This window comes from Scylla paramamosain, chromosome 40, assembly GCF_035594125.1.
Source record: "Scylla paramamosain isolate STU-SP2022 chromosome 40, ASM3559412v1, whole genome shotgun sequence".
Taxonomy (NCBI): Eukaryota; Metazoa; Arthropoda; class Malacostraca; order Decapoda; family Portunidae; genus Scylla; species Scylla paramamosain.
Window position 1 is genome coordinate 4,794,700 of NC_087190.1, and position 15,801 is coordinate 4,810,500.

The 15,801-nt window shown below is 42.5% G+C and overlaps 1 protein-coding gene across 4 annotated transcripts in view; it reads right to left on the bottom strand.

Annotated features, from left to right (window-relative positions):
- Positions 1–3,404: 3,404 nt before the first annotated feature.
- LOC135092743 (zinc finger protein OZF-like) overlaps positions 3,405–15,801 on the bottom strand; it is a 29,020-nt gene continuing 16,623 nt past the window's right edge. For 2 of the 4 annotated variants that reach the window (XM_063991403.1, XM_063991402.1), the window contains 7 exons: positions 14,865–15,007; positions 14,600–14,707; positions 13,601–13,690; positions 11,101–11,310; positions 10,381–10,520; positions 6,742–6,980; positions 3,699–6,279 (listed from right to left, as the gene is read on the bottom strand). In XM_063991403.1, coding sequence (XP_063847473.1) covers positions 4,589–6,279; positions 6,742–6,980; positions 10,381–10,520; positions 11,101–11,310; positions 13,601–13,690; positions 14,600–14,707; positions 14,865–14,873 — 2,487 coding nt within the window. In that variant the 5' untranslated portion in view covers positions 14,874–15,007 and the 3' untranslated portion in view covers positions 3,699–4,588. Of the gene's footprint in view, positions 3,645–3,698; positions 6,280–6,740; positions 6,981–10,380; positions 10,521–11,100; positions 11,311–13,600; positions 13,691–14,599; positions 14,708–14,864; positions 15,008–15,801 lie in introns of those variants that run through there. The other 2 variants (XM_063991404.1, XM_063991405.1) reach the window with 2 other exon arrangements.

Here is a 15,801-nt window from a genome sequence, read left to right on the forward strand (position 1 = left end):
CCCACCCACCTCTCTCTTAGCCACTCCTCTCCCAGCCACTTCTCTCTCAGCCTTTCCCAATTACTCCTTTCGCAGCCATTCCCAGCCTCTCCTCTCATAGCCATTCCTAACCACTAATCTCCCAGTCTCTCCCAGCCACTCCTCCTCCAGGCATTCCCAGCCACACCCCTTCCACCCTCTCCCAGCCACTCTTCTCCCAACCATTCCCAGTTACTCCTCTCCCAGCCATTCCCAACGACTCCTCTCCCAGCTATTTCCAGCCACTCCTCTCCCAGCCATTCCCAGTCATTTTCCTCCCAGCCATTCCTAGTCACTCCTCTCCCAGCCATTCCAAGTCACTTCTCTCCCTGCCATTCTTAGCCACTCCCCTCCCAGCTATTCCCAGCCATTCTAAGCCACTCTCCTAGCCATTCCCAGACTCTCCTCCCCCAGCCATTCACAGCCACTCCTCTTCCAGTCATTCCCAGCCACTCTTCTTCCAGCAATTCACAGCCACTCTTCTCCCAGCCATTCCTAACCACTCCTCTCCCAGCCACTTCTCCCTCAGCCATTCCCAGCCATTCCCTTCTCAGTCACTCTTCCCCCAGCCATTCCCAGCCGCTTCTCTCCCAGCCATTCCTAGCCACACCTCTCCCAGCCATTCCCAGACACTTCTCCCAAATAATCCAGCCATTCCTCTCCCAGCCAATCACAGCCGCTCCTCTCCCAGCCATTCCCAGTCACTCCTCTCCCAGCCATTCCCAGCCACTCCTCTCCAAACCAATCCTAGCCATTCGCAGCCAATCCTCTCCTAGCCATTCCTAGTTACTCCCCTCCCAGCAAATCCCAGCCACTCTTCTCGCAGTCATTCCCAGCCGCTCCTCCCCCAGCCATTCTCGGACACACCCCTTCCAGCCTCTCCCAGCCACTCCTCTTTTAACCATTCCCAGCCACTCCTGTCCCATCCTCTTCTCCTCCAGCCATTCCCAGCCACTTCTCTCCCAGCCATTCCCAGCCACTTCTCTCCCAGCCATTCCCAGCCACTCCTCTCCCAACTATCCTATCCCTCTTCCAGCCACTCCTCTCCCAGCCATTCCCATCTACCCCTCTCTTAGCAGCTCCTCTTCCAGCCATTCCCAACCACTCTTCTCTCAGCCATTCCCAGCCACTTCTCTCCCAACCATTCCTAGTTACTCTTCTCCCAGCCAATCCCAGCTGCTCCTCTCCCCACCATTCCTAGTTACTCCTCTCCCAGCCAATCCCAGCCACTTCTCTCTTAGCTACTCCTCTCCCAGCCATTCCCAGCCACTTCTCTCCCAGCCATTCCCAGTCACTCCTCTCTCAGCCTCTCCCAGCCATTCCCAGTCACTCCTCTCTCAGCCTCTCCCAGCCAATCCCAGCCACTCCTCTCCCAGCCATTCCCAGCCACTCCTCTCCTAACCAATCCCAGCCATTCCCAGCCACTCCTCTCTTAACCATTCCCAGCCATTCACAGCCACTCTTCTTCCAGCTTCTTCTCCCCCAACCATTCCCAGGCACTCCCCTATAAGCCTCTCCCAGCCACTTCTCCCCCAGTCAATCCCAGTTTCTCTTCTCCCAGCCAATCCCAGCCCCTCCTCTCCCAGCCATTCCCAGTTGCTCCTCTCCCAGCCAATCCCAGCTTCTCCTATCCCAGCCATTCCCAGTTACTCCTCTCCCAGCCAATCCCAGTCCCTACTCTTCCAGCCATTCCCAGTTACTCCTCCCCCAGCCAATCCCATTCCTCCCCCAGCCAATCCCAGCCCCTCCTCTCCCAGCCATTCCCATTTACTCCTCTCCCAGCCAATCCCAGCCATTCCCAGTTACTCCTCTCCCAGCCATTCCCAGTTACTCCTTTCCCAGCCACTCCTCTCCTAACCATTCTTCTCTCCTAACCGACTCTATCCTATTCTATGGTAACATATTCTATGGTAACCTTTCCTGTTCCTAACCTGCTTGAGTGAGTCTGTTTGGTGGTCTTTGTAGTTTCCAGGGAGGGTCAAGGGGTGGGGATGGCAGCTCTCCCCTGGGCAGCTCCTTCACCATACTGTGTGTTTTGTAGGCACACGCAACCTTAAAGTTCATCACGAACACCCAACACATTTGTTTGTAAAGTTGGTCTGTTTCCACATCTTGTGGTTACCTTAACTTATGATAAATTTTACTATATATATATATATATATATATATTTTTTTTTTTTTTTTTTTTTTTTTTTTTTTTAATGGAGTCCAATAAATAACATGCATATTCTCAGCAGGCATTTTCTTTTTTTTTTTTTTTTTTAAGTTCCTAGTGGGATTTGAACGCTGGCGTCCAACACTCAAGGTCCTCCAGACCGTCACTCTGTCCACTGGGCCATGGGAACCTCAACACACTTAAGGGTAAAGAAGATATATTTGAACACAGTATTTCCCTCCCTGTGTTCATGCCGTACCAAAAGTTCAATAAGAATTACTGCAGTCGATTTTAATGTAAACATTTACATTCACAACGATAATAAGATAAAATTAAGTATTGTGGACTGCTGTGGGAGTAGCAATCATGGCGTGCAAACAGCAGTAGATGAGATTAAAGAGCTTGTGTGTGGAGCCGCCTGTGGGAACCCTCCCCTGTGTTGCGTGGTGACTGGCACACGTGCTTCACCACTACCACCACCACCACAACACACCACTACACCCTTAAAGCACTCGCTTGTTATTCACGCAGGATTTACCTACCAGCAGAAAGAAAGCTTCCGGCGGGGAGGGAGGGCGGCGGGGGAGGCGTTAAAGAGGAGGGGGTAGGGGGACCAGGGGAGGCCGAGGACGTGTGTGTGCTTTCTTTCTTTTTTTTTTTTTTTTTCACGTCCCACAAATATCGTTGTAAGTCACCGCCCAGCAAACCACCCCTTACAAATTCACCATCCTAGCGACAGTCTATGTGTATGTGTGTGTGTGTGTGTGTGTGTGTGTGTGTGTGTGTGTGTGTGTGTGTGTGTGTAGGACAGCTGTCATTGATAATATAAATCATTATAAATACAGCAGCAGTCTGTGACAACCTCACTCATCCCTGCCGTTCTCCTCTTTCTCCTTCATTTTGTCGTTTTTCATTTTATCTCTCCCTCCTGTACATCTCTGCAGAGAGAGAGAGAGAGAGAGAGAGAGAGAGAGATTTCGTTCAGCTTGTGTCCATTCTAGGTATTATTGTTATCTTATTAATATCATAACAATTACTAAAATGACAAATGTAAGAAAAATAATAATCATTATCATAAAGTGCATTATTCTTTTTCATACCTACAGTACAATCAAGATCCGCTCAGCGAGTCTGGTTGGATCTTGCCTACAATAATTCATCAAACACACACACACCCTCGGCCGCTCCTGGGCCCCCTACCGCCTCCTCTTTAACTCTTCCCCCGCCGCCCTTCCTCCCCTTTGGAAGCTTTCTCCATGCCGATAATTAAATCCCGTGTGTGGAAGTGAGTGGTGGAAGGGCATTCAGCTGCCAAGAGACTGTCTCCAACTTTTTTGGGTGATTGTACGAGCTGGCAAGACTCGCTCCTGCGGCGTAAGCAGTCATTAGTTCCACCTTGACATAGTGGTGGTGTACCTCGCCCGTATCAGCACCTGGCTCTGTGTGCAGCGCGGGGAAAGGTTGAAGACCGCTGGGATAAAACAAGACGCAAGGTAAACTTCATTAAGATATGATAACCAGGATCATAATTTTTTTTTCTTTTATTATTTTTCACATTTCAAACTATAAAAGTCTCATTCACGAAAAACTGCTCTTCACAAAGGACTGTATTTTGAAACACTTCCGCGCCGCACCTCCACTACTTTCAAGACTCGAGTGTTTATATAATGCTAGTGACAGATTAATAAGATTTCTACATTATTATTAAGAGAAATTGTCTTGAGAACCCGGCTAATTGTTCATGTGGCCTTTAAAAATAGTTGTAGTGAGAGAACTGAATGCGGGCCAAACACGCATAGCTTATCTTGACTACAGCTAGTCATGAAGGAAAACGAGCTTAAAACTACGAAACAGCTGGGGACACAAGCACCACGCCCCAGTGCCTCAAAGTAAAGACAGACACATCAGGATTCACGAAAGAAAACTGCATTTCACACAGCCACGGACAGGCAAAGTTAACAAAACTGAGATAGGAAGTAAAACAAGCTTAAAATCATGAAACAGCTGAGGACACAAGCACCACGCCCCAAATGCCTCAAGATAAAGGCAACATTCTCCATTGGCAGACAAAAAAACTACTCTTCACACAGACACGCACTTCTAAACTTAACAAACCAAGTCAGGAAAGAAAACGAGCTTAAAAAAAAAAAAAAAAAATGACAGAGGAACAAACACTACACCCGAAATACTTCAAAATAAATTCATTTTTAATTGATACACAGAAAAAATAAATAAATAAAGTAATAATAACAATAATAATAATAATAATAATAATAATAATAATAATAATAATAATAATAATAATAATAAAACCCTGCTCTTTACACAGACACGTACCGATAAACTTAACTAAGGCGAGTCAGAAAGTAAAACAAGCTTAAAGAATCATATAACAGAGCCGGGAACAGAAGCACCTCACCCAAAATGCTTCAAGACAAAGCCAACATTCTCCCTTGATAGACAAACAGCCTCGTCCCAGCGATTCATCTGCGGGTCTGTTTGTGACGCTAAATTCTCCATAGCTTTGAGTATCCCCTTCAGGACCCGCATGAGACTGGATAAACTATCTCTCCTCATCTCTGGAACATCGTGGAGAGACAGAAGAACCATATAAACAGCCTGGAGTGAGAGGTAGCAAGTCCACACCACCACAGGCACCGCGTTGAGTTGTCTTTTGTAAGTCTCCCTTCGTCTAGACCTCATTTTCTTTTCCCTAAACTGCGTGTGTTTGAAGGAGAGACTATCCTGTGTGTTCCTGAGGCTGGCGTTGATGTTAGTGGTTATTCTTCGCAATACTGAGACCACTTCCAGCTCAGATTTGGGTCGGTGAAGGACTTGGAAGGTTATATTATGGATTTTTGCTATGAGTTCCGTGGTTTTTGTTAAAGGGAGGATGGTGTGCGTGCGTGAAAGAGAAGGGTAACTTAGATTTTCTCTTATTTTGGGTTTTATTGTCTTTTCCTCTTCACTTTGTTTATGTGTCCTCTCCGTTTCTTCAGTTCTCTCTTCCTTGGCTTCCTGTAGGCTTCTTTTTACTCCAAGTTTTATCACTGTATTTTCCTTCTTCGTTCTTTGGACTTCAGTCTTTTCCACTTCATCGGTCCGTTCTTTTCCGTTTTCTATCTGTTCATCATATTCTGTCATTTCTTTTGTCTTCTTTCCTTCCCTTTCGTATATATTCTCTTCTTTGTTTTCTGTCCTTTCACTTCCTTCATTTCCCTTCTTTTCTACTCCATTCTCACTATCCACCTCTTTATCAGTTCTTCCTTTATTCCCCTTCCTATCTCCCACTTCTAACTCCACATTACTCTTGCCTTTCTCCTCTTCCACTCTCTCATATAGTCTATCCATCTCTTCCACCAAAACCTCCACCTGCTTCTCCCACTCCACGTAATCTATCTCGCTTCTCTCCACTCTCTTCCACTCCTTCCACCCGGCCAACAGGGAGGTGGAGGAGAGGAGGGCCGCGTGGAGGAGAGAGGTAGGGTGGTAGTGACTCCTGTATCCACTTATCCACTTTCTAAGAACCTGTAATGCATTTTCTGTCTCCTGCGATAGACGAGTGGATGAGAGGAGAGGTGGATGAGGAAGAATAGGAGGTTTTATAGTTTCCATACCCTTATTGGAACTCTCAAACGCTATCTCTGGGTTAGTACAACAGTTTCTACCACTGCACTTACCACTACTGTCTCTAGGTATCACGTTATCATGGTTTTCATTTTTACGTGTTAGGATTAGTAGAGAGAGATGGAGTGCAAAGATGGCAGCGGATGGTGACACACTCCCCGGGTCTGCCTCGCCGTGACTCACTCTGTCTCTCACTCTCGGCCCCTGGGAGAAGTTCAGGAAGTCGAATAAAGCCTCTGTTATCTCCCTGCCTAGTATTGGAAGTACCTTGTTATATTCATCACCCTTGTGCTCTTCCTCCTTGTTATATTCACCATCCCTGTTTCCCTCCTCCTTGGTGATGGTGGTGGCGGCGGTGGTGGTGATGGGTGATGGTGGTGATGGTTGGTACCAGTCTTTTGTTTCCTGTTCAGGCTTCAATTCATCTTCTCTCTTTCCTCTTCTTTTGTAGTTATCGTCAGGAGCGTCTTTTCTTGTTCCTATTTGGGAATGACGCATGATGATGATGATGATGATGATGATGATGATGATGATAATAATAATTATTATTATCATTATTATTATTATTATTATTATTATTATTATTATTATTATTATTATCATTATTATTATTACTATTAGTTATTATTATTATTATTATTATTATTATTATTATTATTATTATTATTATTATTATTATTATCATCATTATTATTATTATCATTATTTTCATATTTGCGGCCTGCTATATGGATACATAGATTACTATTTTTTTCCCCTTTTCCATCTCTGTCTCCTGTTCATTTTTAATCTCACAACCTCCTCCCCCTCCTCCTCCTCTGCTTACTACTACTACTACTACTACTACTACTACTACTACTACTACTACTACTACTACTACTATTACTAGTGTTACTACTACCATTACCACCACAATACCAGAAAAGCCACTTGAAACATACCTTCAATCATTCCACTTTCTTCTCTTCGTTCTTCTATTTGCACCCCTCCTCCACCTCCACCTTCTGCACCTCCTGCTCCTCCTCCAGTCACATGAGCAGCAAGGGCGTGGTCGAGGGTGGTGTAGAGAGCTGTGTGTTGGGCAGTGAGCACCCGTGAAGGCACCTCATTGGCCCACGCAAAGAGGCACCGCAGGGAACACTCCAGCTGGGGGAGGAGCAGCACCAGCCCCACCCAGTGCCTGCAGGAGGGGGTGACGGTGGTGCTGATCAGGAAGTGATCAAGGAATAAGTGCAGGAGGTGAAGGTGGTGGTGGTGGTGGTGGTAGTGTATGCAGGAAGGATGAAGGGTAACTGCAGGAGGTGGTGACTGGAAAGGGATGGTGTGTTCTGGTGACATCAAGAAATACAGCTGCCCACACTGAACCACAGACATCTGGAATGACCTGAGTGAAGATGTGGTTATGATGTTGTGCTAATTTGCTGCCAGATGACAATACTCCGTAACTGCAAAATAGTTAAATGAAAGCATCAAAACATATTCCAGAACTAGGTGAAGACAACCAGGCAAACACAACCAGGCAAACACAACCAGGCAGACACAGCAAGGCAAACACAACTAGGTGAACACAACCAGGCAAACACAACTAGATAGACAAACACAACTAAGTAAATACACACAGCTGCACCTCCTTAACCCCTCCATCCTACACACACACACACACACGTGTTGGACATGAAAGTGAGGAAGTGGTACCTGAACAGGAGGGAGAACAGGGAAACAAGCTAAGAAAAAAAAAGGGCATTTTGAAGGTAGCTTATAGAAACATTAATGGACTCATCTCGGGATTAAGGGAATTAAATGTTTATTTAAATGAGAAAAGTCCAGATATAATGGGCCTCACAGAAATGAAATTATATGATGAGTTAGAGGTAAAGAACATTGGGCAAAATCAATACAATTTATGGAAAAGAAGTAGAACATATAAAAAAGGAGGAGGAGTGATGTTTCTAGTTAAGAAAAGCTTAAAGGTGGTTGAAATAGAATATGGCAACGGATTAACTGAGGCAACAAAAATTGGAGTGGAAAATACACAAGGCAAAAAGAGACAATACATAGTGATGTACGTACCACCAAAAACCAATGCCTGGTCAAACGAAGAATATGAAATAATGATAACAGACACAGTGAGCTGGACAGAGTAAGTGCTAAGTGGTGATAAATTGATCATGATGGGAGACTTTAACTGTAAGGAGGTGTGCTGGGAACAGTGCCACACAGAGGGAACAGAATCATCTTGGGGAAATAAATTATTACAGCTGGCAATGGATAATATATTAACTCAATGGATAAAAGGAGATACAAGATTTGGAAAAGATGGAGAAACATCAAGATTAGATCTGTTATTTAGTAAGGAACCATAGAATTCAATATAAATGAGGAAATAGAGAATCAAAGGAATGAAGAACTGGGAGATTAAACTACTGTAAGGCAGACTTTGATAACATGAGGAAGTTTTTTCAAGAGGAGAGATGGGATAGATTCCATAAGGCTACAGGGGTCCAAGAGAAGTGGGATGAATTTCCTAAAATATATAAAGAAGATGAAAAAAAGTTTGTGCCTAAAAAGCAGACAGTAATAGCTGGTAAAAAAGAGTGGTTTAACAAAAGATGTGAAGCAGCAAGAAGGATGAAAGAGGATACATGGAAAAAATGGAGGAAAGGTAAAAGAATTAACTTGTGGAATAATTACTAACAAGCAAGGAATGATTATGTGAAGATCCTGAGGGATGAACAAAGACAGTTTGAAAAAGATATAACAGACAGGTATAAACATGAGCCCAAACTTTTCTATAGATATGTGAATAGTAAACTGAAAAGCAAAGTGAGTTTAGGAAAGCTAATGGTAGATGGAGTGGTTTATGAAGACCTGAAAGAGATGGCGGAAGTGATGAATAAGAGCTTTAAGGAAGTTTTTACAAAGGAAAAGGAATTTATAAGGCCAGTGTACACACCTGAAAATGGAAAAATTGAGGAATTTCAAGTAACAAAAGATGAAGTTGATGAAATCATCAAAACGTTAGAAGTGCGAAAGGCCACAGGACCTGATGGAGTGTCGGGATGGGTAATAAAAGAATGCAGTAACCAGCTTTGTGATAAATTACATGATATCATATGTACCTCTATTAATGAAGGAATAGTGCCACAGGATTGGAAAAGGACAAACATCGTACCCATATTTAAGGGAGGAGACACACAAGACCCACTAAATTAAAGACCAGTTTTGCTGACGAGTGTGGTTGCAAAAATATGTGCAAGGATAATAAAGAACAAATGGACCAAGTTTTTGTAAGATAAGGACATTCTCACAACTTGTCAATTTGGCTTTAGAAAAGGGAGATCTTGTGTCACTAGTTTATTGTGCTATTATTCAAGAGTGATTGATATCATACAGGAGAGAGATGGTTGGCCAGACTGTATTTATCTAGATTTAAGAAAAGGCTTTTGATAAAGTGCCGCATAATAAACTGCAGTGGAAGCTGGAAAAGAAAGGTGGTGTAGATGGAAAAATTTAAAAAACAGAGAGATGCAAACAGTAATTAGGGACCAGACATCACTGTGGAGCCCAGTATTAAGTGGGGTCCCCCAAGGGTCAGTGTTGGTACCAATAATGTTTGTGGTGTATATAAATGATATGGTGGAGAATGTATCCAGCTATGTGAGTCCTTTTGCTGACGATGCAAAACTTATGAGAAGAGTGAAGGGAATGGAAGATTGTGAAGAATTACAAAGAGATGTAGACAAGGTGTGGGAGTGGAGCAACAGATGGCAAATGGAATTTAACTCTGGTAAGTGTAAAAAGATGGAATTTGGAAAAAGTAACAGGTGTAGCTATAACTATAAGATGGGGAATGAAATAATAAATAAGACAACAAGAGAAAAGATCTGGGAGTGATTTTCTCAGAGAATTTATCACCAGAAAAACATATTAACAAGATAACAGGTGAAACTCTCAACCTACTAAGAAATATAAGAGTTGCCTTTGCTTATCTAGATGTAAAAACGATGAGGAAAACAATCACCACAATGATACGTCCAAGATTAGAATATGCAGCGGTAATTTGATCAACATATGTAAAAAGGCACATAAGAAAGTTGGAAGGAATACAGAGAGCAGCAACAAAGATGATAACAGAATTGCAGGATTTGTCATATGAGGAGCGACTAGCTAGAATGCAACTCCCAACCTTGGAAAAGAGACAAGAGAGAGGCGACTTGATTGCACTGTACAGATTGCTGAGTGGGATGGAAAAACTAGATAGGGAACATCTCTTTATAATGAACGAAAGAGAAACAAGAGGACATGGAAGAAAACTAAAAGTAACCACCTTCAGAAGGGACATAAAGAAGTTTAGCTTCCCTCATAGAAGCACAGAGGCATGGAATGGACTTGAAGGGGAAATGGTGTGTGCTACAAATATTCATGACTTTAAAGAAAAGTTGGATAAAAACAGTTATGGAGACGGAACATTACGAGCTTAGCTCCTCTCTTGTATGTCACAACTAGGTTAATACAACTAAGTACACACACACACACACACACACACACACACACACACACACACACACACACACACACACCTGCCTTCCAAGAGGTGATCCAGGGCCCTCCTCCACACAGGTTTCATCACCAAAGGCACCAAACCACTCGTCTCCACCACCTCCTCCACCACTGCACGAGATGGCCACACCTCCCCCTCCTCCACCTCCACTCCTACACCCTGGAAAGAGAAAAAGGTGTATAACAAAGTGTTTCATCTTCTTGTTCCTTTGATGGAAGTTATTGGTGTTTTCAAGGTGTTTTCATGATCCTAGTGACAGTTTAACAGGCTGTAGTGGAAGTTAGTGGGGTTTTCAAGTGTGTTTTCATGATTCTAGTGACAGTTTAACAGGCTGCTGTGGAAGTTAGTCAGGTTTTCAAGGGTATTTTCATGATTCTAGTGACAGTTTAACAGGCCGTAGTGGAAGTTAGTGGGGTTTTCAAGGGTGTTTTCATGATTCTAGTGACAGTTTAACAGGCTGTAGTGGAAGTTAGTGGGGTTTTCAGATACTTCCATGACCAGTGATAGATTGAGAACAACTCTATATCATAAACAGGAACAAGTGCCTCTTTAAAAGTGGTCCTAGTGAGAGAAGAAAGTGTTTAAAGAATATGGTGCTCTCTCTCTCTCTCTCTCTCTCTCTCTCTCTCTCTCTCTCTCTCTCTCTCTCTCTCTCTCTCTCTCTCTCTCTCTCTCTCTCTCTCTCTCTCTCTCTCTCTCTCTCTCTCTCTCTCTCTCTCTCTCTCTCTCTCTCTCTCACCTCCTTCAGACTAAGACACATGCTGGGTTTCCTCGGCACAGCTTCGTTCCCTCCCTGTTCCTCCAGCACCCTGCCACACTCCGCCAGCAGCAGCAGCAGGGCACACACTGGGCCAGCCTGGGTCTCCTCAGGATTCAGAAACCCGTGCCAGGCCAGGTTCCTCATGTTTAGCCCCAGGACAGATCCCACCAGTACCTTTGCCACCTTAACCTGCAGAAGGAGAAGAAACAGGTGGTAGTAAATGTGTTGTTGTTTGGTTAAGTGGCGTGTTTTTGTTTTGGCGTCAATCTTGGCTTATTTCAACAGGTTGTGGTGGATGTTACTGGGGTTTTCATGATGCTAGTGATAGTTTAACAGGTTCTAGTGAAGTTATTTGAATTTTCAACTGTTTTTACGATTCAGGTGATAGTTTAACAAGCTCTAATGGAAGTTATGATTTTTGAGTGTTTTTGTGATCCTGGTGATAGTTTAACAGTCTCTAGTGGAAGTTGTTTAGGTTTTAAAGGGTGTTTTCATGATTCCAATGACAGTCAAACAGGTTTTAGTGGAAGTTGTTCAGGTTATCAAAGGTGTTTCCACAATTCTGGCAATAGTTCAACATGGACTCTACATCACCAATTGAGAAAACATTAATCATCTCTGTGACCTTTCAAGACAGTCTTATCACCACCACCACCACCACTACTACAACCACCACCACTTCTAGGCATGTATTCTGAAACACAATGCTCTCTCACCACCAGGGATGGGGTGAATACAAGAACTGTGTATTCAAATACGAATACTTCATATTTATACGAATATGAATACACTGAAATACTGATTATTCAAATACAAATATGAATACTTCATGAGAGTATACATTCATGAATACTTTTCACTGAAAATAACTTTTTCATGTAGGTAGCTAGGCAATGAGCCTAAGGCTGCTTACACACGAGCGTTTCCGTACGCGCGTTCGGGTGCGCGACGTTTTAACTTTCAATGGAGTGCAATGGGACCTTTCACACGACGCGTTGCACGCGCTAGCAACGCCGCGCAGACGCTGGAGCCAGCAAGGACGCGCGCGTTCATAATGACGCTCGTGTCCTTGCCGGGTATTCGTTTCAATGGGAGCTTGCACACGGGCGTTCGGTTACGCGCGCACGCAGGTCCTGCTGCCATATCAGTCATTACTTTCAGCTGGGGGTGAGAGGCCAGTCACCCATCCCGTCCCGCTCATGTGGACAGAACTCTGGTGTGTACTGCATTTGGGTGTGATGTAGCAGTTTTATTGTTTATAGTAAATGTGTATAGATACTACTGGAAAGAATTGATATAGTACATGCATGCATACATCGCGTAGCCTACTACAATTAATTAATGAACTAACATTTTCAGACGACTAGAATGGCAGACTGGAGGCAGGGCGAGAAACGCGAACGCGGGGCAAACGCGTGTACAAAAAATATGACGCGTTCTGTGCGTCCGTTCGACGCGCGTACAAAAACGCTCGTGTGTAAGCAGCCTAATATGGTACTAAAGTTATTCAATAGTAAAATGACGTCATGAGCTTATAACTGATGCCATTATTCTGTACATGTTTATTACACCCAGACATAATTGTTTTCCAAAATTTTCAAGTCTATATCTAAGCTGTACTGAAAGAAACACAACAAAATACCTATATCAAATTATAATAGCCAAGTCTTTTCTAGTATCCTGCTGTAGATCTCACTATATATATATATATATATATATATATATATATATATATATATATATATATATATATATATATATATATATATATATATATATATATATATATATATATATCAAACATGTTGGACAAACAGGAACAAAGATTTCTACCTTGGAAGGAACAATAACTATAAAATTTGAAGATGGATTTAAGATTATTCGGCATGTTATTCAAAGAATACGAATAATTTACCCAAGTAAACGAATACAAATGTGAATACTTTGATGTCAGATGACAAGTATTCGAATATGAATATGAATATGAATACACCCAAATACTGTATTCAAGTGTATTCAAATATGAATACCAAATACGAATACCCCATCCCTGCTCACCACAACTATTTTCAAAGGCCACAGAGATGATTAGCTGGGTTTTCAATGGTGTTTCTCCTGTAAATAATATAGAAATCTTGTTAATCTGTCTTTTAATCATAACCATAATCACTTTAACCATAAAACATCTTTATAAACCAGTGTACCAGTGTAACTTGCTAAAAGACCTGTATTCAGAAATGGTCTGCTCTCTCACCACAATTATTTTCAAAGGCCACAGAGATGATTAGCCTGGTTCTCAAGAGTGTTTCTCCTGATAATAATGTAGAAATCTTGTTAATCTGTCACCACAATCACATTAACACTCTTAAGAATCCATGTAGCTTCAACTACAGGCTTTAGGAAGTAGTGGAGATTTGGCACAAGTGTTTCAGAACCTGGTCCCTACTACCATCACTACAACTACTGTGACCTCATTTACCCAGGTGGCACCCATGACCCCCAGCAGCTCAGGAGTGTCCAGAAGGTCACGGAGGAGGAAGGGAACCTGACCTCCACACATCAGGACCAGCTGGGGAAGGAAAGGTCGTTAGGTGAGATTAGGTTAAGTTAGGTCAGGTTAGGATGTGTTAGGTTAGGTCAGTTCAGGTTTGATTAGGTTAGGTCAGATCAGTATTAAGTTAAGTTAGGTTTCATCAGATCAACTCAGGTCAGACCAGGTTAGGTTAAGTCAAGTCAAGACAGTTCAGGTTAAGTTAGGTGAGGTCAGCTTAGGTCAGATCAGGTTCAGTGAGGCAAGAAGCCATCAGGCCTATGCGTGGCAATCCCTGTATAGAACATGCCTACCTGTTGCCACCTATCACCTTGATTTATGAACAATATTGGAAGGAAATGGTTCTCAAATAGAGTGATGGATGAATAGAATAGACTCAGTAATCAGGCTGTTAGTGGTGAGTCATTAGGGAGCTTTGAAGGAAAACTGGATGGAGATGGGGATGACAGGGGGAAATAGGCAACAGGTTTCATACAGAGACTGAAACGTGTAGGTCCGATTTCTTCCTGCAGCTTCCCTTGTCTTCTTATGTTCTACAAGTCTACAAACACTTGGAATAAGGCCTTTTGTTACTGTAATGGTTAATCTTATGGAACTGCTACTTACTTTTTTCCAATGAGTCAAGCTTTTACTAATTTTTGACATCCTATTAAAAAAAAAAAATTGATCTTTTATAATGTTAATAACACATTCATAATACTGATACAACTTTGATATATGTTTTTTCACTGACTTTACTAAATATTGCAATGTTGTGATGGACTAACATTGTCACTGCTCTATGTCGTAATGATAATAATGGATCCTGTAGTGGTCAATTTTAATAATAATAATAATAATAATAATAATAATAATAATAATAATAATAATAATAATAATAATAACAATAATAAAAATAACAATAGTAATAATGCAGCAGCCACCCACCTCCCCCAGACACCTCTCAGCCATCGCAGTGAGGCAGAGGAGGGCAGCAAGGCGATCACAGGCAACCCCCGCCCTCAGCAGTGCTACACACTGCAACACTGCCTCCTCCTGCGGGGCAAAGGAGGAAGAGGTGAAGAGGATTGGACTGGTGGTCTGAGTAGTGTTTTGAAATCTCTCTCTCTCTCTCTCTCTCTCTCTCTCTCTCTCTCTCTCTCTCTCTCTCTCTCTCTCTCTCTCTCTCTCTCTCTCTCTCTCTCTCTCTCACCTGTGCCATCCAGGCCAGGTGAGGTAGGAGGGCTGGCAGGGGGTCGCCATCCACCACGAAGGCCTGGCACTGAGGCAGGAGAGGTGCCAGGGCCTCCACTGTACCCCGGTACCACCCCTCACTCCACACCTGTCCTGCCACACCTGCAGGAGGGGACAGGTAATGAGGTGAGGGAGTGCACCTTTGTTATGAGCATTGTATAGAAAATAGAGAATACATCTTTGCAAAATATATTATGTATGTCTTAAAAGATCATAAGCAAATAAGACAAGCTGCAGGGAACCATTAGGTTAGGTTAACACATGGCAGTTCCTGTACCAAACACACCTACCTATTTCCACCTATCATCACTGTCTAGTCTTCTTTTAACTGTCTAATTTTTTTTTTATGTGTCTAATCTTTTAATTTGTCTAATTTCTTTTATTTGTCTATTTTTTTTTTTTTATGTAATTTCTTTTATTTGTCTAATCTTCTTTTAATTGCCTAGTGTTCTTTTATTTGCCTGATCTTTTAACTATCTAATCTTACTTTTATTTGTCTAATCTTTTAATTTCTCTAACTTCTTTTATTTGTCTAACTTTTTTATGTCTAATCTTTTAATTTGTTTAATCTTCTTTTATTTATCTAATCTTTTTATTTGTTTATTTTTTTAATTCATTTAATTTAATTCATCTTTTATCATGTTTTTTTTTTTTTTTTCTTTCTGCAGGGGCCTGTGGGACTGAGTGCGAATGGTGGGGTGTGTGTGTGTGTGTGTGTGTGTGTGTGTGTGTGTGTGTGTGTGTGTGTGTGTGTGATTCGCCTATGGTCATCTGCTGGTCACCCAGCCATCCATTACCCTACAGAAAGAGCTTAGAGATCATAGTGACCGATCTTTGGGTAGGACTGAGACCACTCACACACTGGGACAGCGAGGTCACAACCCCTCAGGTTACAT